The sequence below is a fragment of the Spinacia oleracea genome, chromosome 3 (assembly GCF_020520425.1).
Source record: "Spinacia oleracea cultivar Varoflay chromosome 3, BTI_SOV_V1, whole genome shotgun sequence".
NCBI lineage: Eukaryota > Viridiplantae > Streptophyta > Magnoliopsida > Caryophyllales > Amaranthaceae > Spinacia > Spinacia oleracea.
This window is the reverse complement of record NC_079489.1, coordinates 16874487-16901488: the sequence shown is the minus strand read 5'-3', so window position 1 is coordinate 16901488 and position 27002 is coordinate 16874487. Positions and strand designations below refer to the sequence as shown.

Here is a 27002-nt window from a genome sequence, read left to right as displayed (position 1 = left end):
ACAACAGCCACCGACCACCACCATTCCCACCACTGTTCGACTACCACCCCAGCACCACTCGGCCAGCCAGAAACACCACCGAACTTTCCCCTGCTTTCCCTCCTTTGCTCGACCTCTCTCTCCCCTTCCGCGTTGTTCCACCGCCGCGAACAACCACCTTCACCATCACCGTCATTCTCCCACGCGGTCTCGCGCTGCTGCGACACCAGGGCCGCCGCCCAGCCGCCCCTCTTTCCTCCCCTGTTTCCCCCTGTTTCGCGCGACCACCCTCCCCTCCCTTGTTGTTTCTCCGCCGCGAAACCACACCACCACCGCCGCCGCCTCTCCGGCGCGGTTCCTTGCTGCGACACCGGATCACCTGAGCTCAGCCGCCCAACCTCCCTCTTTTCCTCCCTACTCCTCCTCGTGCCCTCATCCCCTGCTTCCCCTGTTCCTTGTTTTCCCCTGCTCCGTGCTCCCCTTTCGTGTAAAACAGGTTCCAAATTGGAACCTCGTTTACTTTTTATTTCACATACCAAGCCCATAACCAGCTGGCCCAATTCTAGATCTTTAGGCTTTGGTTAAAACAAATATGAATTTTCAGATTCAATTAATCAATATTTATGTTTTAATGAATTTTGTTTTCGATATAATTATTCACTAATAAATCGTTATTACTTTTCAGGTTTAATTATTGATTTTACTAAAATAAATTACTAGATTTATTTAACAAAAACGAAATTTAAATAATATTTATAAAAATCGATTTATGATATATATATACCCAAAAGAAAGTTTGATTAATATTTTGATTAATAATATTTTCAGTAAAACATGAAATTATATTTATTTATTTTTTATTAAAATCCGTTACTTATAAATTCGTTACTTATAAAATTTATTATTTATAAAATATCGATTTTAAGTTATTATCGTTTTAATAACTAATTCAATGATTTAATATTCAAAAGAAATCGGACTTGGAGCTCAGGATGAATGATCCATCGAACGGGACGTATAAACTACGGTTGAGGTAACATCTATTGCTAACACCCACAATCCCCTTATGAAATGTGTTTTGATGAGATTATGAAATATGTTTATAATGATATGTTTTTATTGGATTGTGGGATATGAAATGTGTTTATAAAGTATGTTTTATAATGATTATATTCAAGCATATTTATGTATGATTTTATAAGAACGATGTCTATGAGTTAATAATAAGATACGAAACATGATAAATACAAGTGTAACCGGTTCTGGCAGTTAGTGGGGTTACTATTTCTAGGTCGTGCACGTACCGCCGTACCGCGGGACACCCAACAAGGGAGAGTGCTCCTTGAGGGTTACCGCAAGCTAAAAGAGAAACTATTTAGGTACGGGCGTATGTCCAACAAGGGAGAGTGCTCCTTGAGGACTATCGCAAGGTGGGAGACGTCCCGCAAGGCTAACTTGTCAGTTACCAAGTAAAAAGAAGGTTTTATGAAAGATAATGGGAACTATCAAAGTTTCAAGTTATAAATGATGTTTTATTGCATTTATGAAAATGTTTTACTATGTTCTATTCTCCCTGATTGCAAAGTAAATAAAATGAATTGAAATGAGTTTACGCTGTTAGGGTAGTATGTTATTGGGCCTCGGCTCACGATGTTGCTTTTGTTTTAGGTACGAAGAAGATCATGGGATGCCTTAGAGTGAGGATGCAACCATCAAATTCACGATCAATGTTTAATAAAGATAACTATGTCATTAGTAATAAAGGGATGTATTAATTAAACTCTAAGTTTGATTTCACGATTTGAGTTAGATTTTTAAATTAATGTTTAAACATGTTAGAAATATTTATTAAGGTTTACTTAGATTTCAATGTAAATTTTAAAGAATTAATCGAAGTGAAGTATAATTACTGTTACTCAACAGTAGTCAGTAAATGTAAAAAAGTTATGTCGCCTTGTATTTCCCACGAGGGGGATACGGCAAGTGACGCTCCGACTAAATTAGGGTTTCCGCTGCTAATTAAAGATAATTAACCTAATTAATGGTGTTTAGAAGTCGGGGTGTTACATTATCTCTATTTCAAGTGAAGAGATGAGGTTGTTTTAGTAAATTCACTTTTATTCAAGTGAAGAGATGAGGTAGTTTTAGTAAATTCACTTTTATCCTTTATATTTATAGAATAGAGAATACTCGTCTTATATGCACGTTATGCGTGCAAGATTATATAAAAACTAAAAATTGCGTTATGACAACTAATCACAATAAATACGGAGTAACATGTTAGAAATATTCAAAAAGTTCATATGAAGAAAAATTAGATATAATCTCTAGTTAAAAGCATTTACATAGTTAAACATTGCAATACACATATTATAAGATGAAAAATCTAAATTGTAGTACTAAAGTAAAGAAAGTTAACATATAAACCCCTCAAAAAAAAGTTCACATATACATAGTGTGTTTCTTAGAGAAATTGGAAAAAAAGATTTCGTAAATTAGGTTTTGATAGCGATAGAGAAAGAATGCCATTGAGCGGATTATTTGTACTATAGCATTGAGCGTCATTCCACCGTTTGGACTGCAGCATATATATATATATATATATATATTTTTATGAATTAAAATGGAGAGAATTAAGGGGTTATGTCAATCTGATCAAGACGATCCGCCCGAAATTTTTGTAGGTTTGAGAAGAATTTTTCGGGCCCGGTTCCGGGGACCGGCCCGACCCAAAATTTTAAATTTTTTGGGCAAACACAAACCTACACTTTTCAATGAAAAAGTCCGGTAATTTAGGCCCGAAAATAGCGGGTTTGGCACAAATTCTTGACCTGAATCTTGGCTCGGCCCGGCCCGACATAGCGAGCTGATTTTTTATGCCTAGGCCTGGCTTGACCCGCCATTTGAGCAGGCTAGGGTTATGAATTAAAATGGAGAGAAACAAGGGATTTTGTCATCTTTTTTCAAGTTATTAGCAGTTTAATATTAACAAACCTACATTATGGAGAAGAAACTTAAGGGGTAATTGGTTGACTTTTTGACCTTTTTATTATTATTTTTGGGAAAATTTGTCAAATACACCCAAAAATTTTTTAGTCTTTACGGGTTACAACGTCAAACTTTTAGTTTTCCCAATTATAATCTTAAACTTTTAGTTTTCCAATTACAACCTCAAACTTTTAGTTTTCCCAATTACAACATATTTTTTTAGGGGAAGATAGATCGGACATTTTATTAAATCAAGTCGATTTCCGCCAAAGTAGTAATACTTTGAGGGAAAGAACTAATACAAACATACTCAGAGTTACCACTAGTATCCGGTCCCACCTTCCGAAACATATAATTAATTCTCATCCCGCATTTATTCACGCATAATAAAACAAATTTTTTTAACGAACAATAAATTTAATACATAATTGATATAACAACACCTTTTATTTTTAAAATATAAATATAAATAATATACTTCCTCCGTTCAGTGAATATCGCAGCATCTTGTGTTTTACACTATTCACACTACGACTTTGGCCATTTTTGTGATCTGTATGTAAGAAAATTGTAGTCATATAGGGTCATGTTACATTCATATGGATATATATTTTTTAAATATCAATTTTTTATAATTTTAACTTATACACAATTTGAGATAAAATAAATGGATGACGGATCGGATGATGGATAAAAAACCTCTCCCATATCCGACCCGCATCCATCGCCCGTTTTTCATCCATATATATAATTCGGGTTTTCATCCCCTTGATTATAACGGGTGACCGAGTTATTAGATCATCCGTTGGATATTAGCATCCCTACAAAAGATCGAGCCTCTACCCAAGATAGGAGCTGATTGGATTATACGAGTATGTTTTTTCATTATGATTTATTCACCATGTTGTTTTGGCTGGATCAAATTTCACATGTTAATCAGAAAAAAAACATATGACGACATTATTGCGACACTAATTCAACCTTGACTTTCTCGCACCATCTACATTTGTTCTCCTATTGGCTAATCTACTTGGGTTAGTCTTTGAATTAATTAACCATGTTGCTATCATAACACCAAAGTGTCGCTAAAACACAACCTAATTTATTTATTAGATGCAAAAAACACAACCTAATTTAACTCCTATATTTATATATATTCATTAACCAAAGATTCAATTGCATATGTAAATTAAACATGGCGCAAGTATTAAACTATCTAATTCTTATCACTCTCGTTCTCCTCTTGTCATCATCCTTGGTGGTAGGTGATTGCAATTGCGATCACGAAAATTCAACACATGATGATACTAAACTTACCCTAAAATATAAACTCGGGGCAATTGCCGCCATTCTGGCAGCAAGTGCCCTAGGAGTTTCCCTTCCTCTCGCGGGGAAGAATTTCCCCGCCCTAAACCCGAATAGTAATTTATTTTTTCTAGTAAAAACTTTCGCAGCAGGGGTGATTTTGTCAACTGGGTTTATTCACATTCTACCTGATGCCTACGAAGACCTCACAAACCCTTGCCTTGATGAAAATCCTTGGGGAAAGTTTCCCTTTATGGGGCTTTTCGCCATGGTGGGTGCCCTAGGAAGTTTGATGATTGATTCCTTTGCCACCGGTTACTATCGTAGGGTACACTTTGGTGGGAAGAAGGATACTTTGCCTATGATTGATGAAGAGATGAGTGGTGACCATACCGGACATATCCACCTTCATACACATGCTACCCATGGACATGCCCATGGTCCAGGTCCTGGAGCTACCCCTGAGGGTTTGAATGAGTTGGATCGTATCAGATACAAAGTTACATCACAGGTAACATGTTCGGCGTAATTAGACCAACTATTTTTGGAATTAGGGTTAGGGTAGATTTAGGGTTTGGTGTTGTTTCTCTGTTATCTTTAATCTCCTTTTCTCCTATCTACACGGTCCACCTAAGTTTTCTTTCCTAAAATTATGTTAGTATTTTTTTTTTTATTTTCGTATCATCAATTTTTTTTATTTTACTCATAATGATAATATTATGTAAAACATAAACATAATTAATTTCGTAGTATGTTAATTGAGTAACTTGACACGTGGTCAGACCGTCTTTTACAAGAATTTGTAATCTATTAAACTAATTAATTTATTTTGCTGATAAACTAGTTAAGCGTTAAGAAACAATTATTTAAAATTATACTCCCTCCGAATCTAAATGTTTTTCCCATTTAGAATCTTGACACTATTCATAATGGAAGAAAATCTTATGAGTTATTTTCAATATATAAGAAAAAACATAGTAATGTGAAGTCTTGTTTGATTCGTCTCAATGAGTACTTTGACAATATAAAAAATTTAATTTTTTAATAATACGCAAGTAGAGATATTAACGATGTAAAATGTGGATTGGCATATGTGTTAAAGGAAAATGGGAAAAACATTTAGATTCGGAGGGAGTATCATCTTATTCTATGGAACTTTGATTTGAATGCTCTGTCCCATGATTGTGTCGTAGACTCACTAAATGCCCACGTTTTAACCACATAAAAAACACATTTTTAATACATTATGAGCTAGTACTAAATTATACAATTAAGTACTACGTATGATATACTCCGTATTACTCAATACTCATAGTACTATGAGATGTGCATCAATAATGATATTGCGTACTATGATTTTTTAGGTCTTGGAGATGGGTATTGTGGTTCATTCAGTGATTATAGGGATATCAATGGGTACTTCTCAAAGCCTTGATACAATCAAGCCTCTCATGGCCGCTTTGTGCTTCCATCAGTTCTTCGAGGGTGTTGGACTTGGCGGATGCATTGTACAGGTTTGTTTCAATCGACCCCTCTTAAATTAATTATTTGTGCATAATTAAGCTGGTTTTGTTTGAGATGAATTAAAGTTGGTTGTTAATCAAGCAAATAAATAAAGTGTCACATTTAAACTCGTACTAATACTTTGATTACTACGTACTTTGGTAAATATATATATATGCAGGCAGCTTTCAAGTCATCTTCTACATTGTGCATGTCAGTATTCTTCTCCCTCACAACTCCAGTTGGAATAGCAGTTGGAATTGGAATAAATAGTATTTATAATGATAGTAGCCCAACCGCTCTGATTGTTCAAGGCTTGTTGAACTCAGTCGCAGCAGGAATCTTGATTTACATGGCGCTTGTTGATCTACTAGCTCAAGACTTTATGAGCCCTAAGGTGCAAAACAATACTAAGCTTTTCTTTGGAGCAAATCTTACCTTGCTTCTTGGTGCTGGTTTTATGGCTATATTGGCTATCTGGGCTTGATTTTCTTTTTCTTTTAAGCTAAGAAATAGTGAACTACTCTCTTATTGCTTGCTTTCCTACTTGTTACTTCCAAAAAATTGTTAAAAAAAATTATAAAACGTTGGAAGATTAATGCTTGCATGCAGTGGCGGATCTAGAAATAGTACTAAGTGGGGTCACTATTACAAAATTAATGAAAAATTAACTAAATTAGGTACTTTTTAAAATGAATTAGTCAAAAATTAACTAAAATTATGCAAAATATTTTGGCCAAGTGACCCCACTTCCCATACACTGGATCCGCCACTGCTTGCATGGGATATTGTAAGTATATTATTAGATTAGTCTTACAAAAAAAAAGTTCCACTGTATCAAACGCAATGATAATAATCTTTCAAGCAAATTACTCCATTGTTAACTTTAGACATGACTATATCGAATCATAGCATTCTACTGAAACTAAGATTACCCCTCTTAATGTATTTTCCTTGACAGCTTTTCTAATTAAGGCCTTGTTCTCTAATTCTCTTCCGTCTTCACCTAATATGGTCCGATTTTCTAATTTGTTGTCTAGTTTGGTGTAATTTGAATGTTGTATGTGTTATGTGTGCCTCGAATCTTCCTTAAATGATGTTAGGGTGTTATAGTGGAAGGTATGACTTCAAATGGACATATCTCATGATCTACTCATTAGATTGAGTTGATTCAAGTTGGAGGTGAAAGCTTGGCTCAATAGCTTTCCAACGCCTAGTCATAAGCTCATTTTGGATGAGAAATGAGGGAGTTATGACTGTTTTACGAGAAGTTGTCATGCAGCAGGGGAAGTTCGGCCGAACCTACTGGAAGTTCGGCCGAACCTACTGGAAGTTCGGCCGAACTATTAGGTGGTTCGGCCGAACCTGAAGTCAGTAGCTGTGATTTTGGAGGTTCGGCCGAACTTTGGGAAAGTTCGGCCGAACTCTTAGAATGTTCGGCCGAACCTGAAGAGAATCAGGAACTATGTTTTTTGGAGGTTCGTCCGAACTTTTTGGTAAGTTCGGCCGAACCTGACCTGGTTCGGCCGAACCCTTTGAAGGTTCGACCGAACTCTGCGGGTAATCTGTTTTCTTCTCCGCACGGTACAATCGACGTGGCCTTTTCTTGTCCCTTAGATTGGTTTGATGTCTAACACTATAAATACCAAATGTAATGAGATTTTCAGAATCAAGAGAAAGAAACACAAGTGAGGTTGAAACCCTAGATCTAAGCATACATAGAATTCTCTCTTCTTCACCTTTGAGAATTCCTCTTTGTAATCCTTTCTCCATTGAAGAGTAATACAAGCTCCAAACCCTCCCCCATGGTGGATGTAGCTCATTGAAGAGTGAACCACCTTAAATCTTTGTGTGTATTTTTAATTTCTTTAATTATTTCTTCTCATTATTCAAACATCAAATTGTCATACAAATCAACATTCAAGCCTAAAAGGTCCTTCATTTATAACAGTATGGGAGTGTTATTTGCTTTTTCTGGTCTGATATGATCGGATTTAATCTGATTTTCTGGTCCAATCTAATAAGTAACAAAAATAAAGTAAAGAAAACAAAGCCCATATAAGTCAAGCAACAGAAAATAGCAACCACGAAAACAGCAAGAACAAGCAATCCACGAAAACGGCGCGAATAAGACGTTGATGAAATTCTACTTAAACTTATCTCAAAAAAGGAAGGTTTTTCAATGGCTACAACAAAACGGTAGACACTACAATTAACTAAATCTTAGCTCTTCATTACTGTTGAACGATCTGGGTCATTGATTCAGTTAACTTTATAGTTTATTTTAAAAATTGACAAAAAAAATCCTGGTTTTTATTCCACGTTCATTTTCTGGTGTTTTCTCTTTCTTAGCCCCTTCTCCTATTTTCCAACCGCTCAGCCATTAAAATTCGACGAAAAAGTACATAAATGAAAACATGATTATATTTCTAATCATCTTATTTTAACATTAAAACCATCTCAGATTATTTAATTTGATTAAAATTCGAAAATTTACTTCTCCGAGGAAATACAAAATTTGAAATTGGAACAAAGAAGTTTTGTTTTAATGGCAAGTCGTAACAGAGACCTGCAAATTATAATTATCTAAAGAAAAGAAGGGAAAGGGATATCCATTAATTCATTATCAAACTTGTAATTTGCAGTTCTGTTTTTTAACTCATCAAAACTTAGCAAAGTAATTTGATATTTAACATAAACCGATTCTGCAAGTTTGTGAAAATAAAAACGAAACTTGCGAGTGGATTAAAGGTCTTAGTCATCGAAACCGTTGCTCAAAGTGGCCACTTCAAATACTTCTGGATTCGAATTTGATTGTTTTGTTGCAGAAATTGTTTTCGAAAGATCAGACAATAGTTGTAGATGAGACGGTTTTAAATTTTTAATTTTGAATGTTATTTTTTAGTATAAAGTTTGTTCGAAAATTTATTATAATTTCATTATGAAATGGTTAAAAATAAATTAAAAGTCAGCAAAATCAATGGATAAGAATAGTCCACTTTTATTTAAGGGCTAAGATTTAATGAGTTATGGTGGCTACTATTTTATTGTGGCTATTGTAAAATCATCCCTCAATAAATCATATTTTTTGCAAAATTAAAAATTAAAGAACACCAACAATAAATTAACCGTGAGTCCGTGACTTGTGATATCATTCAAAGTTGAAACTTTGAAAACCTGGGACTGCACCCCATCACTCTAAGATCGATCACGAATCCCAGAAACGCGTGCTTGTTTCCATTATTTGGTTTCCATGTCATATAATACAAGACCCTTAAAAGCACGAGAAGAAAATACCAAGATTTTACCATTATCCATTTGCAATAGAGGAAGCGGATGAAACCCAGCACACACTTGTTTCGGACAATATCCTCGTAACACAAATTTCTTTCAAAAGGTCCTGCATGCACAAAGTGTATAATAAATTTATTGTACACCAACATAACTTTTACCTAGTTTTCTCTAACTTGGATAAATGATAGATTTTATACATTCTTAGTGATTTTGAAGAAATGCTTTTTTATTAAAATGAAAAAATTTATCAGTAAAAAAATAGATAACTTTTACGTATATAAGGGTAACTTTTAAGTATTTTACGTTAATTTTAACTTAGGTGTACAATATTTATCGTACACCCCGTGTAAATAAGAATTTGTGAATTTCTTTACCATATTCCTTCATAACCCATACATCAAATACATCATGCGGCCCCCGTTCAGACACACAACTCATACAAAGATGAGAATCGTACACACACAAGTCTATATACGATTCGTTCATAATTCGGTCAGGAATCGGGATTTTCAAAAACTGTTCGTTTCCAAAATTGAATGACCATATACATCTTTCCTTATAAGAGCCCATGTACTGGTGAAGTGATCCATGGATATAAGCTACACTATTCTTCCACATTTGCAATAGTGCTGGAGATTTACCAATACTTGTCCAAATATTAGTCCCAACTGTTTGTATTTCAGCCACATAATCACCTTCGTTGTTTATCTTGATGATTCTCAGGACTTTGAACTGGTGTGTCACAGGGCAGCTACCGAACCCAAAACTCGCCACGGAATAATTATATGGTTTACGAGTTTGCTTGAGATTAAATATATGCTATGCTAAGATTCATTCTCCGCAGATTTCATACAGATTAGCCCTTCGCATTCGTTTACCACATACAATTTGTGAAAAGGGATTTCCATTTCGAACTTGAATCTTAGCATAGCATCCGAATTGATGATAAGATTACCTGACTCGTCAACTTTTCAGGACTTTTGATGATATTATACCAGTCTTTGCAAACAAGACTACAATTCAAGCATGCTTTAGTTGGGACTTGGGAGTCTTGAAAATATATCCCATAGAATTGGAGATGGGATTTCTTCAAAAACGGAACGACTTGATTTCATATTCTTCATCAAGTTTGAAGCTTCAAAATCAAAACCCTCTCGAGATTCCTCAACTGCTCACAGGGCCATCTTAGACTTTTTGAAGGCCCTATGCTAAAGATGTAAATTGGGCCCTGTAATTGAATTAATTATTTTCAATTTAATAAATCTATTACTATATACTAAAAGAGACACCACGAATGACACGTATCAATTCCTGGTGCGATTTTTTCCCGCCAAAAACTACTTTCCCAAAAAAGTGTATCTATTTTATTTTATTTTTATTCTTTACCTTTTTTTATTAACTATTTATGTATGGAAACAAAATTAAGTTTATAAATCATAACAATAATAGCTACGGCGTAATAATAATAATTATTCTAATGTTAGTCAAATAGCTATATTAATAATAGAAAATATAGCACTCAATATTTTGATCAAATTACCATATTACTCCCTCCATTCCTTTATGTTGTTCCCATAAAGAATGTTGGGGGGTTTTTAAGAAAATTGAATCTTTGTTTGTATTGGGATAAGAGTAATGATTGGGTGTAAGAATAATGATTGTGTGTAAGAGATTATATATTTAAAATAAAGGAAGGAGAGAGAAAATATTAAATAAATAAGATAAATGAGAGATATTTCATTAACAAAATAATCAGATTAAAATCGAACCAGAAAAAGAACAAAATTAGAACAACTCTAAATCGAACCACTAAATCGAACCAGAAAATTCGATTTAAAATATAACCAAAAAATAAGAAAATCCAACAAAAACCCAGAAATTTAGACTTCAATAACTCACAAATTCGTGAACAAATTCGAGCACAATTCAACCCATAAATACGAACATATTCAACCCAGAAAATCAGGAAAATTCAACCCAAATCGAACAAATTCAACCCAGAAATTCAACCCAGAAAATTAAACCCAGAAAATTAAACCCAGAAAATTAAACCCAGAAATTAAACCCAGAAATTAAACCCAAATCGAACAAATTCAACCAAAATTAAACCCAGAAATTCGAGAAAGTTCAACCAAAATCAACCCAAAAATTAGACAAGAAAATCGAGATAATTCAACCCAAATTTAGACCAAAATAAACCCCAAAAAATCGACCAAAATCAAACCAAAATTCGAGAACATTCAACCCGAAATTCGACAAAAATTTCGGCAAAAAGTTCGTCCAAAATCAACCAAAAATTCGACAAAAATTAAACCAAAAACTCGACCAAAATCAACCAAAAAAACAACCCAGAAATTCGTCATAAGTTCGCAAAAAAAAAAAACCCTAAAAATTTGAAACGTGAATACAAAAATAAATAAATACCCAATTGATCTCAATTTCACGATTTTGAGGATTTAGAGGTCAAATTCGACCATGAAAACTCTAGATCTAGGGTTTTCGTGGTCGAATTTCACCATCTAAAACCATAATACGTATTCTACAGCTTTTTCGGGTGGTGGTGGCGGTGGCGGAGTTGTGGTGGTGGTGGCGGCGATATTGAACGAGGAGAGAGAAAAGTGAGAGAGGAAGGAGGAGAGAGAGAAAAGTGAGAGGAGGAATATGAAAATGAAGAACATCTTTGATGTTCTTGAGGGTATCAGCAATCGAAACAGAGAAGGAAGGAGGAGAGAGAGAAAAATGAAAGGAGGTTGAAGAGAGAGAGAGAAATCAGTGAGGTGAGAGAGAGTGAAATCGGAGGTGAGAGAGAGTGAAATCAGCGAGGAAGAATTCATATTCTCCTAGGAACCCAATTCAATTTTTGCTCGGATGATAATAAAAAAAATAAAAATCTGCAGGTGAGAGAGGTGAGAGAGAGTGAAATCAGAGAGGTGAGAGAGAGTGAAAGTGACGGTAGTGGGGTGGGGTTATGGGGGATGGGAAATTAATTAAATAAGGGTGGTGGGGAAAAAGAGGGTGGAAAAAGGGTAGAATCTTAAGGTTTTTTGGTAAATAGTGGGGAATCTTAGGGTAAATTGGTAAAAAAACTATGGCCAAAAATAATAAAGATTCAGTAGGGGAACAACAAAAAGAAATGCCAAAAAAGGAAATGGGAACAACAAAAAGGAATGGAGGGAGTAGTATTTTAAATATGCATATTAGATTAATAAATTTAAACGAGTATGTTAAAAATCTATTACTATATACTAAAAGGGACACCAGGAATTACACGTGTCATTTCTTGATGCGCTTTTTTCCCGCCAAAATATTTTTTTTTACTTTAAAATAAATAAATTACATTACGTTTTGTTAGGAAACTAAAACAAAAATATATTTTAATTACCATAGATGTGTACTCAATAATATATTATTGGAGGAAAGCTAAATCAATATTATTTTTTCCTTTATAATATAATTTTATTTATGTATTATTACAATCTGATAAGAAATATAAAAAATATTGATAAATGAACTTCTAATGTTAGTCTACTATTAATAGTATAATACATGGTAACTGGTAAGTAAGAATGTTAATTAAAATAATAACACATGGCAAGTAGACTAACATATAAGTTTATTTATCAAGATTTTACTCAATTCAAAACATGTTGTATTTGACTAACTCGGTTATGCTCGGGTCTTTTCGAAAATTAGTCTTGAGTCATTCGGGTTTGGTTAACGTTGTTAGATCGTTCTACATACAAGTAAACGACTATAATTTTTAACTTTGTATAGGAATATGCAAATTTAGTTCCTTTGAATATTTTTTTTTACACAACTTTGAATTTATACTTTTTCATATATCCTTTTACTTTCATGTTTTACTAATATCACAAGTCTTTTAATTACTATTAAAATAATAAATTGTTTTAGTAGTAGCCGTGCGTTGTACGGGCCCTAAACTAGTATAACTCTATAATATACCTCAGTGAGTGAAGGATGATTAATTTTGAATTATTAAAAAAAATTATGAAATTAAGATTCATTAAGTACATTATAAATAGTGTTATTGTTTTAACCTTTCATTTTAAGTCATTTTATTAAACCGTATATGTTTAATTAGTTTTGTCTTGATTAACTATAGGGTGCAATAAAGAAGGGTTGTTTCTTCAATCTTGCAAAAACAGTCGGACAATATAATGTATTATTAGGAGAAGGTTGACATATATCTTAGAACAATGAGAATAATTATTAATTAACTTCAACCTTTACAATTGCCAACAATTAATGTGAATGAGTTAATAGTTAATGAGATTGAACATCTAAATATTAACCAAATTTAAAGGAGTTAGTTGGCATTTTGGGCCCTCTAATTGGGTCTCTAATTGGGTACCAGGTGTGAGGCCCCTGTGCAAGGGGGCACCTTGCACACCCTCATCAACGGGGCTGACTGCTCAATACGTTCACAAAAGTCTGTAGAAAAAAGATGAGATTATGCGATATAGCCTATGTGAATAATAATTATATTGTATGTATTATAGATCGTATCATCAATTCATCATGTGGAAGCCCTGAGCTTTCGGTCGAATGGAACGTGAAAGTATTTGGACTTTTTTTTACAGTATTAGGACCTTGAATATTTAGTTAATAGGGCACGAAATAATTATAAAAATTAAAAATAAAAAATAAAAAATTTAGTTTAATGAAATAGTCCTAGCTTGCATAAAAAAAAATAAGAAATAATATAGAACTTGCAAAATCACAAAATTGCAGGAAGATAAAACAAAACTCAAGTTGGATAGGAAGAACAAGAAACCTGATATCTAGGGGAGAAAGATGCATGTGATTTTGTTTGAGATATTACTGAACGGAAAGACTTGTTGTGTATTATCATTGATGACAAAATATATATGACGTACAAAGGAGAAGTAATAATCAATATAAACTACAAGGTCTACAACCAATAGCAAACTATCCTAAACAATGTAAGCTAAGTGATAGATTGTGTCTCAATAGGACAACTAATAGGAAACTATCATATACAATCAGGGGTGTTAAATCGGGTCATCGATTCGGTTTCGGTTCGGGTTCATCGGTTTGGGTTGAAACCGGTTCATTTTGCTATCGGTTCGGTTCGGGTCGGGTTGAAAATTTTACGGTTCGGTTCGAATTCGGGTTAGGTGGTACGAGTTCCTACAGGTCGGGTCAGATGGGTCAATTCGGTTCGGTTTGTTGACGGGTTTAGACGGATTGTAATCGGGTCGGATTCATGTTTAGTCAGATCAATTCAGATACAAATTACAAACAAGGTCGGGTTATTCTTAAAATCACAATTTTCAATACGTTTATATTATAATATCTACATTATTAAAGCAAAGTGAAAGGTAAAAGATGCCATATAATTTGATTACTTACGAGTTAAATAATCTTGAATAGAACAAATTTCGTCATTATATTTAAAAATGAGTATTATGATTAAGAATTAGTTAATTGAACATGAATCAAACAAATTATATCATAAGACAATCAACGAGCACGAAACACCAGTGATTTATTTCTTGAATGATAATAATTTAAAACATAAATTTTACACAGCTACACAATTAGTCAATTACATGGTTATACATTATTACTTTCGCAATAATAATAATAATAATAATAATAATAATAATAATAATAAATATTATTATTATTATTATAACAATAATAATATAAAAAAAACAAATAAATAATAATAATAATAATAATAATAATAATAATAATTTGTCACTGAACAATCAACCAGATTAAAATCCATCAAACATCTAACATTCCACAAACCCACGTCACAAAACCAGATTAATTCCAGTTTCGAATTTCTAAAAAGGCAAAATCAAATAATATTCACATAAAATTTTCTACCCAAGACGCAAACAATCATCAAAATTCAACAAACACATATCACACAACCCTTTGGTAATAATTTTATATAATTTTTTTGTTTTTTTAATTTATTTTTTAATAATTAATTATCTCTCATTTCGGCTACAACAATAACAATATCAATAGTAGCCAATTTTTTCCTAATTCAAATCAATTGTCATTTCGTGTAAGTAATCAGAAAGGGGTTAATAACCCTAATACTTTTTCTAATGGAGCACCTGCAAAATCAAACCTAGAAACACTCATGTTAGTGTCTTATTTGATATTGTGGGCTATAAACGGTTTGAATTAAACGGGTTGTAAACGGATCACGGGTTATAAACGATTCAAGTTCTAAACAGTCTGAGTTGTAAACGGTCTGGGTTGAAACAGTTCTAGTTGTATACAGTCCGGGTTGAAACAGTTCGAATTGAAATAATTCGGGATGTGAACGAATTTTTCCCGGGATGAAACGGTTCGGGTTGAAATAAATCAGGTCATTAACGATTTTTAGGTCCATTCGATTCGGGTAGAAACGGTTAGGGTTGACGCATAGCGGTTTGTTATAGGGTATCATGTCTTAGTCGGTTTACTATTTTCGAGACGGTTCGGGTTGAAAGTTATCGGTTCGTTTAGTTTTCGGGTTCCAACTAACGGGTTATTTAACGGTTTGAGTTCTTAACGATTCGGATTAACACAACGGGTTCAATAGTTCGGGTTGATATCTGACAACCCTATATACAATGTAAACTACATCGTAAATTACACCTTAATAAGATCTTATATAAATTTATTGTACATTGGAATAACTTTTCGTAATTTTGAAGGAATAAATCTTATCTAATCTAATATCAATATATCTAATGTATATAATTAAAACAGCCATATTTATCGAGTTATTAGGGCGCTGCATAGTAAGTCGTTAGAAACCAACCAATAAAAAATAAAATTTTGTAACTAATTTTGAAATTTAAAAAATGTTTGTTAAACATAGAAAATAATGTGATGGCACCAAATAGGATAAAAGAGTAATTAATACTCGCGTTGAATAGGAAGAAAAAGAAACCTGAAAAGTATTTCTTGTAATTTAGGGTTAACAAAGTACCTATTTATCTACACTGGCCCACAAAATTGCTTCATGAAGCTAAAAGGCCTAACGGGCCCAACTAATTTCAAGTCCAACAAGACCTTTTGAAAGAGATTTATCAAAGCGGCCAAGTTGTACATTGGTATGCAATTAAAGTGACCAATATTGCAACTAAATAATAATATGGTATAATATGAAATAATTCTATAAAAAATTGATATTGTTATCATTTTACATCTTAGCCCTTCTAGATTGCAAATTGTGCAAGTAAAAAACGTTCAAATACCCAGTTTTGGTAGCGGTTTTTTGCGAAAAGGAAGACATTTGTTAATAAGATTATCAGTTATTGAAAACTTTTGTCTCAAACGTCTTCATGCGTAGATCATCTAGCTTTAAAAACAAGCACCAGTCTAGCTAATGAAAATATAATATGCATGCAGGCAAAGGAAAAAAAAAGCAGGTATCGTAAAATTCTAATCATATGCAGTTAATAATTAGAATCGCTGATTTTTGTTAGAAAATGATGAACCACACTATTCCAAGAGAGTAACAAAAACGGAGTGGTGTTGATAAATGATTTACGACTCAATCACCAAGCACAAGTCATCACGCAACATTTGCTAGTGGTGTAAACATCAGTGTGCTTCAGCTGCAGCTGCAAAATTCCAAAATTTGGATGACTTTAGATGAGGAAATAGAGCAGTCAGCAAATGTAAATTGTGACAGAGATTGCACTACCAAAAACATACTCTGAATTATAGATAAAAGCAGCCCGCGTTATTGTGAGACTTAGGGAAGATTGGGTGTAATGGGGGGTAATAAAAGTCAAACCACCTCAATAAAAGCACAATGAAGGTGAATTGAGGTGATTGCAAGGAGGATGGTGTGGTGGTATTGTGATGAGAAGTTGTGGTAGTGGTGGTGTTGTGAGGAGAAGAGAGGAAGGGGGAGTTATTATCCCAAAAATGAGGATAATAATCACCCATTCACCCTAGTGAAGTGGGTAACTATTTCCCCCATAATGAGGGTATTTATTCCCACTTTCCTTTAATTTTCTTCTTGCCAACACTAGCTTGTTCTCTTTGCCACCACTTCATCCCCTCATCATCACCTTCAATTACCTTATTTTTTTTTAGTTTGACTTTTATTAAACCCTTAATGCATTACCCTCCATCCAAGCATGCCAGGGCATGCCTAGATTGGGTGCAATAGGTTAGGAGGGTAAAATAAAAATCAACCATCTTAATAAAGAATGTGGATTGAGATGATTGCAAGGAGGGTGATGTTGTGGTATTATGAATGAGAAGTGGTGGTGTTGACGTGTTGTGAGAAGGGAGGAAGAAAAAAGCTATTCCCGCCCAAATGAGGGTAATAATCACCCTAGTGGGATGGTGGTTAACTATTACGGTATTACCCCTTTCTTTTTCTTTTTACCGATACTAGTTTATTCTCTTTGCCGCCACTTTATCCCCTCATCATCACCTTCGATTACCTTATTTTTTTTAGTTTGACTTTTATTACCCCTTAATGCATTACCCTCAATCCAAGCATGCCCTTTGGTGACTTGGGGCAAACATTAAGGGTTTAGGTATATCTAATCCGGCGAAATTTGAAGTTCTAAAACTAAAACGCAGTTTTGGAAGTCATCTATCTTTTCTCAACTTAATAAACAAAAGAAAGCATACACTGGATTTGCAAGCATTCAATGCAATTTAGTAAATCATCATCAGCACACTTTTTGGTTCCTCAACTCCTCTCCCTATTACATTCCGTTTCACCTCACATGTCACAAATTTCTCCTTGTCACTTGTAGTGTTTCCAGGCACAAGTTCTAACCACAAGTTTTCCTCCATCAGCAACCTTTTTAATTTTATCCTGTTACTGACAAAAGTTCTCTTTTTCACTTACCCCCCACCCGACTACCAAATCTCAATAGAAAGTCCTATGCCAAATATAGCTTATTAAACCAATGTTAATATTGTATATCCACTTAGTTATCTAATATTTTGAATGCAACTTAGAATCTACTACCTCCGTTCCTTAATGTTCTTTACGCTTACTATTTGCACGGACTCTAATGCAATATTTAACCACTAATATATCCAATTTCGTATGTGAAAAAAATTATAAAAAGTTGATATTCTGAAAATAATACGGAGACCAATCTAACAAGATCTTACATGATAACGTTTTGAAATATATAGTAGTGAGAATTTACAGTCAAAGTTAGTCCAAGGCGTAAAGAACTTTCAGGAACGGAGGTAGTACAACGTAATGCCTATCTAGATTGTACATGATTCACAGTTGCTGTTTACTAATACTTAGCTTTGTTTAAAAATAAAGACAATTAGAATTTCGGACTTGTCAAGGATTCTTCTAATAAAATTACGTAAGCAGGTTGAAGTCCCAAAGAAGAAAAACACCTTTTAGCAAACAGCAATTTGATAATTAAAAACAATCTGTCTCTCCCCTATAAACTTTATATTTTGACAATTTAGTCCAGTCTCGCATTACAATAGAGACCAGACTGAAATATGTTGCAGCCCCCTCCCCCCTGCGGATAGAAATGCATGCCATCTACCGACAAACCATGTGTAACTAGAGAAACATTTAAATTAAAAAAAAAAGTCAGTACCTTTAGCTGGTATAGCTGATGGCTCATCCTGAGGCTTCATGGCTGGGAAGAGCAGAACCTCCTGTACATGCACACAAGTAATCAGACCTAAAAACTTGACACTTGCCATTTATATCCCAATAGGCAGTCATCAATTGTAAATGACACATGAAGTTGATGACTAGAGGACTAATTAGCAATTAGTTAGCATGCACCTACTCCCACATGCAGACAGAGATGTGCACATATTTTGAGGGAACAAGAAATGAACCTTTATATTTTGGGAATCTGTCAGCATCATTGTAAGTCGATCAATACCCATACCCCATCCGCCAGTAGGGGGTAACCCATACTCAAGAGCTGTACAAAATGTCTCGTCCAAAGCCATAGCTTCATCATCACCAGATTGTCGATCCTGAAAAAACAGAAGAGATTTTGAAAACAATCCAGAAGATTGAGACAATAAAAATTCAGTTATCAAGAGCAAGCTTTCAGCACCTTCAGTTGTTCAGCAAACCTCTGGCGCTGTACTATAGGGTCATTTAATTCAGTGTACGCGTTACAAAGCTGAGTAGTCGATCAACAAACAAATATAAATCAATTAATATAAATATGAACAAGGCTAATTGAAAAGGAAAAAAGAAAGGGTCAGCCACATACCTCATGCTTGTTCACAAACAACTCAAAACGTTCAGTCAACCCGGGCTTTGACCTGTGCCACTTAGCTAATGGACTCATTAGCTCTGGATGGTTTATGATAAAGGCTGGATTTACACAAGTTTCCTCCAAGAAGTGTCCCACCAGCTGCAAACAATATACAACAGTATAAGTTTCAAACAGAAATTGAGGGTGTATAACTAGTTAGGAACGGAACTGGAAAGAGGGTCAAGAAGGGGAAAGAGCTTGCACAAGTTTAGTTCCTAATCAAACATGCTGCACGTGAGTTTTTGTGAGCTCCTAGCCGCGCTTTTATTGACATAAAAAGTATCTTTATCAAATATCCTGTTTTCTTCCGTATCAACTTTCTATAGTAAGCCCAACATAAACTCCAGGTAACCTAAATGTTGTCATCTTGTCTTCACCACTAATCAGACTCAAATTATTGAATTCCAAGTGAACACATCAATGTATTAGAAACACTTGACAGAACAAACTCACATGCCGACAGATTTGCAGTCACCAACTCAAGTTCAAGGAAAATTTAAGATTGGGGCAATGAAGATATAAAGGCAGTAATATTATCACATGCAGATCATCATACAGGAAAAATATAAACTCACTTTATCCAATAAACGAGTTGTTGTCTGAGGAGCTGGGCACTTCACATCATACTTTGCACATGCATCTATTAAATATTTATTAGTTTCCTCGCTAGCTAAATCCTTGGGTATGGACAGATTTGCCATTTTCTCTAATTCCTCTATCATGTCAATCCTCCTGCAAGTTCAGAGATTTGATGGGTGTTAATACATGCAATACCCAACAAATTTAAAGAAGACGCTAAATACATATATGATCACAGAGGCACAAACCTGTAAGGTGGAGTGAAATCAATCTCAATTGCCTCCTTATCCAGCCCATTTGCGTGGAACTTAATGACATAGCCCCCAGTCAATTCCTTCACCATCCCTGTTGGAACACTAATTTTTATGCCAATGAAATAAAATAATCCATCCAAATATGTATAACAAAGTTGCTTACCACTCAACAACGTTTCAGTCATCTCCATCAGATCATTATAATCAGCAAATGCCATGTAAAACTCGCACGTTGTAAACTCAGGGTTATGTGTCAGGTCAATACCCTCATTCCTAAACAGCTTTCCAATTTCATAGACACGGTCCAATCCACCAACAACTAGCTCTTTCAGATAAAGTTCAGGCGCAATACGCATATACAGCTTCATATTCAGGTCATTGTGATAAGTCACAAACGGGCGTGCAGCGGCACCACCAGGAATCATATTCATCATAGGGGTTTCCACCTAAAGAGAAGGAAAGAAATTGATTTTGCATCATGAACAACCGATTGGTTCTTAAAGAAAAAAGGACTTTAGGGTTAAAGGATCATTTAGCCTCATAGTTTCACATGTAACTCCACATTATTGATGACAATAAACTAAGCAGAAGATGAATTTTAATAGATTCTCCACCAACTTTGAATCAATATTCTAGGGAGATACCATAATGAAGGAAGGTGGTTTTAGTAGAAAACAGGAGTTACTGGAAGCCACCCACTAACAAGCAAATTACAAATGAGACACAATGACCCCAATAAATAATTGATTTTGCATCGTACACAGTTGACTGCTTCTCAACGAAAGAGAGGGTTTCTGGGTTGAAGGGTCCAACAGCTGCATACTTTTACATGCAATATCACATATGATGACAATAAACAAGCAGAACCAATTTTGCAAATATTCTAGTGAGTATACCACAATGAAGGGGGCAGTGTCTAATACGGAGTACCAAACAAGGGTTACTTATAGCAACCAACTAACGAACGAATTCTAAATCAGATCTAACATTCTAACAACTTACAAATAAGGATAGAGAGATTCTCCATATCCTTTTCAGAAGGGAAGGGAAAGCACGAACTGAGGGGAACAAAGAGCGTTACCTCTAGGAAACCTTGGTTGTCCAGAAACCTCCTTATATATTGAACAATCTTTGATCGCGTCCTGAATATCTCTCTGACCTCAGTATTCACCATCAAATCCAAGTATCTCTGACGATAACGGGTTTCCTACAAACAGTAAGAGAACAAATACGATATCAACAATGGTTAAACGGAAAACAAGAAGCCAATCAACCTTTTCCACGAACAAATCTGAAAAACTGAGAAAGAAACAAAACAATGTTCAAACACCATGCCATACAGAGTAACCACACTAAGCATTTCAAACATGTAAACCTTAACTAGCCATAATCACTAAGCATCTCTATGGAGAGAACCTCAGACATTAGAATGTTCTGTCATTTACACAACCTCGATCTTTGTGGATCATAAAATTGCTATAGAACACATTACTAATGGTTTGGCATCTTGTGCAATTCCAAACACAATAGTCACTGTCAGGACTCACTCAAAACCTATCCGTATCTGAAATAATAATTCTTGTGTTGACATCCATTGTGTCTACACAAAATCAAGTCAGACACGGTTTTTGAATATATATTTATTAACAAAAATATCAAATTTATTTTATCAAAAATACATCGATCTATTCAAATTAAAAGAAAAAAAAATCTATACCTTTCAAATAAAACAGACAACAAATAATCATTCTTGAGAAAACCGCGCACAATAATCCTCATTCTTGAGTAATCCCCCTCTCCTCACCCTTCTCTCTGACAAGATATATCTACCCTTACTATAGTTTCTCTCAACTTTCCTCTTCCCCATAAAGCTAGTCCACTATTTCTCTAACGAAGCAATAGGAGTATTTGAAAAAGCCATCCATTCCATACATGCAGACTCGATAAGAAGCACAATAGTTAACAACAACCATAGATGAGAAAAGAAGAAACAGCTAGCAGATAAAGCCAAACAGAATGGACATCTAGTAAAGGAAAAAGCAGTTAAACGATTTGGGTTTTATTTTAGTTATATTTGTTATTCAATATAACAGTAAGCAATCGGGAGGGCTTCGAGTAAATTTCAACTACGGGTCACAAATGTACATATCCGTAACAGGGAAGGCCGTTGCAGCATCTTATAGTTGTGTTTTCACACGTTTATGGTATCTGACATTACAAAATGCAGGCCCTCAGCACCTTCCCCCAACATCCGCATTAAAATGGTTCAGAAACCTTAATACTATAAAGTAAGAATGTTTTCAGGTTGACCTACAAGAAATGATAATGTACTTGTTGACCCTAAAGTTTTGATGATGACAAAGCAAACTCCTGACTATTGATTAAGTTATGTAGCATAATAGGTTCCGAGATCCTTAGAGGGATAAGGCTAAGTTAAGGAGATCCTGAGTTGGATAAACTAAGCAACGTGGAATATAAGCAAGTAATTGATCCATGTCAGACACTACATTGAAGAAGTAATCATTAAGCAAGTTTACAAAGGCGAGATCCTTAGGCGAGTTCCTAAGGCGAGATCCTCATATATTATGTGGATCCTCGATGTTCCAGAGAAGGAACAAACTGTGAAGACTTCGAGTGAAGCTTCTAAAGGTGCAACATGAAGACTACAACATATGAGATTATGTTAAGGATTTATGTAAGTATTTAATAATGTTTATACGTAATTTGGAATGAAAGGGACATAAGTATTTTGGTACGTTTTAATTGAAATATATTAACTGTAATTATAAAAGAGATTTAACTTGGAAAATCTTTTTAATAAATAAAATGAATTTAATTAATAAATGTGAACATAGGATTCTGATTTCATTCTCCTTGTTTCTCAAGCAAAATATTTTTCATGATCCTTGAAACTCTCCCACGTATTTCTGTTTAAACGTGCAATTAGTGTTTTGATTTGGTCTCCACTGTTTCTCTCCAACTATGCCCATGTTACTGAGCAGTAACAGTTAATGGGTAGTTGAGGGGAACATGGGTACTTTACCTTATGTAAAACTCCTCTATAAAAGGAGAAGAGTTTTTGCTTTTCAAAACACACAACTGATCTTTGCAAAATATATCTTAAGAGCTTAAACGTTTTAAAAGAGAATCAGTTTTCAAAAGAGTGTCCCTTGAGTTCCTTATTGCTATAAGCTTTATTATGTACTAGAGTTTATCTATCATATTTTATTTTGGGTTTAAGGGTTGAGTGATCCTTGAGTGACTTAGAGTTAAGTCAAAGAGAAAAGGAGCGACTTAGAGTTAAGTCAAAGAGAAAAGGAGAGACTTAGAGTTGAGTCAGAGTGAGAAAGAGTAGCACAGTAATCGAAGGGGATTGCTGTGGGGAACTCGTGTTCGAGAGGAACTCGAGTTAAAGAGTGTATTTGTAATAGAGTTATTGCATTAATACAAAAGAATTGTGAGGTTCTTCTTGATTAGGATCAAGAAGGTTCCTCAATTTTATATCTTTCTTCACTTATTGTTCTCAGTCTCTTTATTGTTTGAATTCCGCAAGAAACTTACCCAATTCACCCCCCCTCTTGTCAAGTGTTCCTACTAAACTATCAGTACTTAAATACTCCACCAACGGAAAGACCATAGTCATTGAGAAAAAGTAGAATGCCACAAACAATACCAATGACGATAACAAACTAGACAGGATAGCAGGGATTGAAAATATTCTAAATACAGCTATATATAGCATAAAATAATGTGTAACTCATCAAGATAAAGCTTCACGATTCTATTGTAAATTCTGAACCAGCATATCATTTCACTACAACACATTAGCAATAACCTTTGGGTGTTTCAACCAACACTGAACACTACAACACGGTAAAACACATACAAAATATAATAATCCGGCGTGAATGCAGTGCCAAGGACCAGCTAGGAAATGATGACTTCTTGGAATAGGAAATTGTTTAAAGCAGAAGGCCATAGCTCAGTGAAATGAAGCTACAAAGGAGCTAGAAAGCTAATGGGATGAAGTAAGCAAGAAGGACATTCAAATTTCCAATTTCACAAAGAGACCAATACCTGATCCTTCAAGATGTACAAATCAGGATTTCTTGTACTTCCTGGGACCCAAACTTCACCTTTCTGAAATAAATTACAAGTAATAATTAGAGCTAGAAAGCTAAAGAGGCATGCTCAAACAAGGGGGGAAATCCAAGTATCTTTACATGGGCATTCTCTGAAGCAGCAGCAGCAGCCTTCTGCCTTGGCAGCATATGTAGGCAATGAGACAAAACGACAAAAGACTTGGGAAAAATACTTAGCTCCCCTCTCTTCGATTTCCCTGGATTCAAAGAAGACGCGTCAACATGAAGAAAGGTGGCAAGATGACAGCTCAGATATGTAAGGTAACACTATGTTGGTAACCTCTAAAGCTGACTCTAGAAAAGAAACATTTCTACACACTACAACACTTGTTGAAAGTATTAAGTAAACTGACATTTGCACCTTCCCATGCTTCTCTAAAAGCAATGGACTAAAAGTTGCAACTGAAACATTTATTTTTTCTTAGTTCCTTACAACATTGGGAAGTTTTACAAAAACTATGTGTTTCAAAAGATTCCAGCTAATAGTATCACACGCAATGTAAAAGCTCAATGAAACAACACAGAAAGTTGAGTATTTTCAAAAATGTAGTCTAGACAAATCTAGAAAGTTCAGCCAAAATCACAAGTCCTAAAACACAAACCTGGGAATCCAGTTACACCAACAATATCACCACGCTTCACAGAAGAATGGAACTTCAAAAACTCAGCATCGCCAAGCTCAGAGATCCTATAAAAATATAAATTACCAATGTAAACAGGTATGCTCCTTTAGCATAATGCCCCAGACCCCCTCCCCGCCGGGAAACACCACCATACAAATATTAAGAACAATAAATGCATTATAAGAAAGAAGAAATGGGGTGATCAGATGGAGTACTTGGCATCAGTCATCACTTGGACTTTGAAACCATCGCCATGCAAATCATAAAATAAAAGCTTCGAAGAGGATTCACGCTTGTTCATGATTCTCCCTTAAAAAACAAAGCATTACATACGTTATCAATATTGCTAATCACAACCCTCCAAAATTGCACCAAAGAAACATAAAACTCAAGCCTTCCCTACCAGCTAATGATACTTGCACATCCTCAAGATGTTCCCCATTGCCCAAAACACCATACTTCTCAATATATCCAGCTACACTCAGTGTAACAGAGAACTTATGTGGGTAGGGATTGATTCCAGCCGCCTTCTGTGCATCCAGCGATTTCACCCTATTCTCAAAGTATTGCTGCCAGAATTTAAAAACCCACAGATTCAATAAATCAACAAACAACTCTATTTAGGAAATTAATCTAATAACAACCACGAACTAATCATCAAAGCCTGTAAAAGTAAGGCAAACATACAGTTGGGTCCATGTCCTCATCATCAGCTACTTGAGACTTCTGACCTTGAGTGCTTGGCATTGCAGCCTACAAGGGAAAAAAAACGCCATAAAATTGTTCTTCCGTGTATTTAAAACAATTCATTAAAACCAAAAAAGGCAAATAAAAGTTTGAATAAGCAATTCATTCCCAACGCATATACGAAGTACTACATAAAATCCATACAGAACTTCACATCAGCAAATTTTTGGATTATAATTCGGCCAAATTTAGTTACAATGACAAAAATGAACTGAAAATGTCCATATAAGTGATAATTTACATAAAATCAATGGAAATTTTCCGAAAAACAAAATTTTGGATAATAATTCAAGATAAATGTATACTCATTAACAGAAAATAGCCCCAATTTCACAAATACCTGCTTAGCAGCCTTCTCTTCCTCCTTACGGCGACGCTCTTCTTCTTTCTGCTTGTTCTTCGCTTGCTTCTTCTGCGCACTAATTCCAGGAAGAAGAAGAAACTAAATCTACGAAATTGCAAGTACAACAAACCTAAAATAAAAAAGTGACCAACTCAATCTGAACTTACTTCTTGCTGAGAGTTTCGGATTCCGGATTAGGATTGGAATCCATTGACAAATTGGCGACGGACTTGGTAGCGTCGTCGGCGGGATTCGCCATGTTTGACGGCGGAGAAGAAGAGGAGAGGTGGCGGAGGAAGGAAAAAGAAGGTGGCGGTTGAGGAATAAGTCGACGCAGAAGGACGGCGGAGAGAGTGGGAGAGTGAGAGAGAAAAAATGGGGTTAGGGGTTTTAGTTTGGGCTTTATGAAATGTTTGATGACGATATTCATGGGGGAAGAAAGTAGTATGGTGTATGTTGAAATTATATTGGCCCAATTTTTGGAAATTTTAATTTAGTCTTTGACCCCTAATTTTTTTTAAGGGTTTTTTTTAATTATAATTGAAAATGAAAGTTACATTCAAAAGGTTTTAAGTTAAAAAAGGACTTGTAATGAAGTTAGTCATAAAAAACTAAAGGTAATTAAGAAGTATTACTTGGTGACCAAGCAAAAAAAAAATTGGTTGACTTTGTTTGACATTGTTTATTGACAAGTCGATTGTGTTTAGTTGTATGACTTGCCTAAAGAGTATAGATGGTCGTGGGTATAAACGAATATGGGTAGGGGAATGGGTGTGGGTATGGACATGACTTTGGCTGATAGTGGGCGGGTATGGATATCGAAAGTATACTTGCCATGGGTTGTGGGTAGTTGGTGGATATGAACTCATGATACCCACCCCATATTCTCCTACGCGTTCACCTGTCTGTCTGCTCCCTACTTTATTTACACCCTTAACTATTTTTATAACTTTTTAAAG

General features: G+C 34.8%; 2 protein-coding genes across 2 annotated transcripts; one reads left to right on the top strand and one right to left on the bottom strand.

The window, feature by feature from the left end:
* Positions 1 to 3959: 3959 nt before the first annotated feature.
* LOC110805823 (zinc transporter 1-like) lies at positions 3960 to 6370 on the top strand. The gene is made up of 3 exons (XM_022011434.2): positions 3960 to 4783; positions 5637 to 5786; positions 5957 to 6370. Exons 1-3 carry the CDS (start codon positions 4163 to 4165, stop codon positions 6260 to 6262), a joined length of 1077 nt encoding a protein of 358 aa, XP_021867126.1. The 5' UTR covers positions 3960 to 4162; the 3' UTR covers positions 6263 to 6370.
* Positions 6371 to 16359: 9989 nt separating this feature from the next.
* Positions 16360 to 26473, bottom strand: LOC110805827 (lysine--tRNA ligase). The gene is made up of 17 exons (XM_022011437.2): positions 26211 to 26473; positions 26041 to 26119; positions 25641 to 25706; positions 25357 to 25522; positions 25169 to 25262; positions 24933 to 25018; positions 24412 to 24527; positions 24266 to 24328; positions 21270 to 21395; positions 20352 to 20634; positions 20183 to 20279; positions 19931 to 20087; positions 19311 to 19454; positions 19149 to 19217; positions 18922 to 19065; positions 18672 to 18732; positions 16360 to 16691 (listed from the first exon to the last, which is right to left on the bottom strand). Exons 1-17 carry the CDS (start codon positions 26471 to 26473, stop codon positions 16672 to 16674), a joined length of 2034 nt encoding a protein of 677 aa, XP_021867129.2. The 3' UTR covers positions 16360 to 16671.
* Between the last annotated feature and the right edge of the window lie 529 nt (positions 26474 to 27002).

What these genes read in the sequence shown, in the direction of transcription:
- LOC110805823 (XM_022011434.2), top strand. Translation starts at nt 4,163, where the DNA reads ATGGCGCAAGTATTAAACTATCTAATTCTTATCACTCTCGTTCTCCTC. An exon ending in GATACAAAGTTACATCACAG is followed by an intron (nt 4,784 to 5,636) that starts GTAACATGTTCG and finishes ATGATTTTTTAG; the next exon opens with GTCTTGGAGATGGGTATTGT. An exon ending in TTGGCGGATGCATTGTACAG is followed by an intron (nt 5,787 to 5,956) that starts GTTTGTTTCAAT and finishes ATATATATGCAG; the next exon opens with GCAGCTTTCAAGTCATCTTC.
- LOC110805827 (XM_022011437.2), bottom strand. Translation starts at nt 26,473, where the DNA reads ATGAATATCGTCATCAAACATTTCATAAAGCCCAAACTAAAACCCCTA. An exon ending in AAGAGAAGGCTGCTAAGCAG is followed by an intron (nt 25,707 to 26,040) that starts GTATTTGTGAAA and finishes TTTCCCTTGTAG; the next exon opens with GCTGCAATGCCAAGCACTCA. An exon ending in CAAGTGATGACTGATGCCAA is followed by an intron (nt 25,019 to 25,168) that starts GTACTCCATCTG and finishes ATATTTTTATAG; the next exon opens with GATCTCTGAGCTTGGCGATG.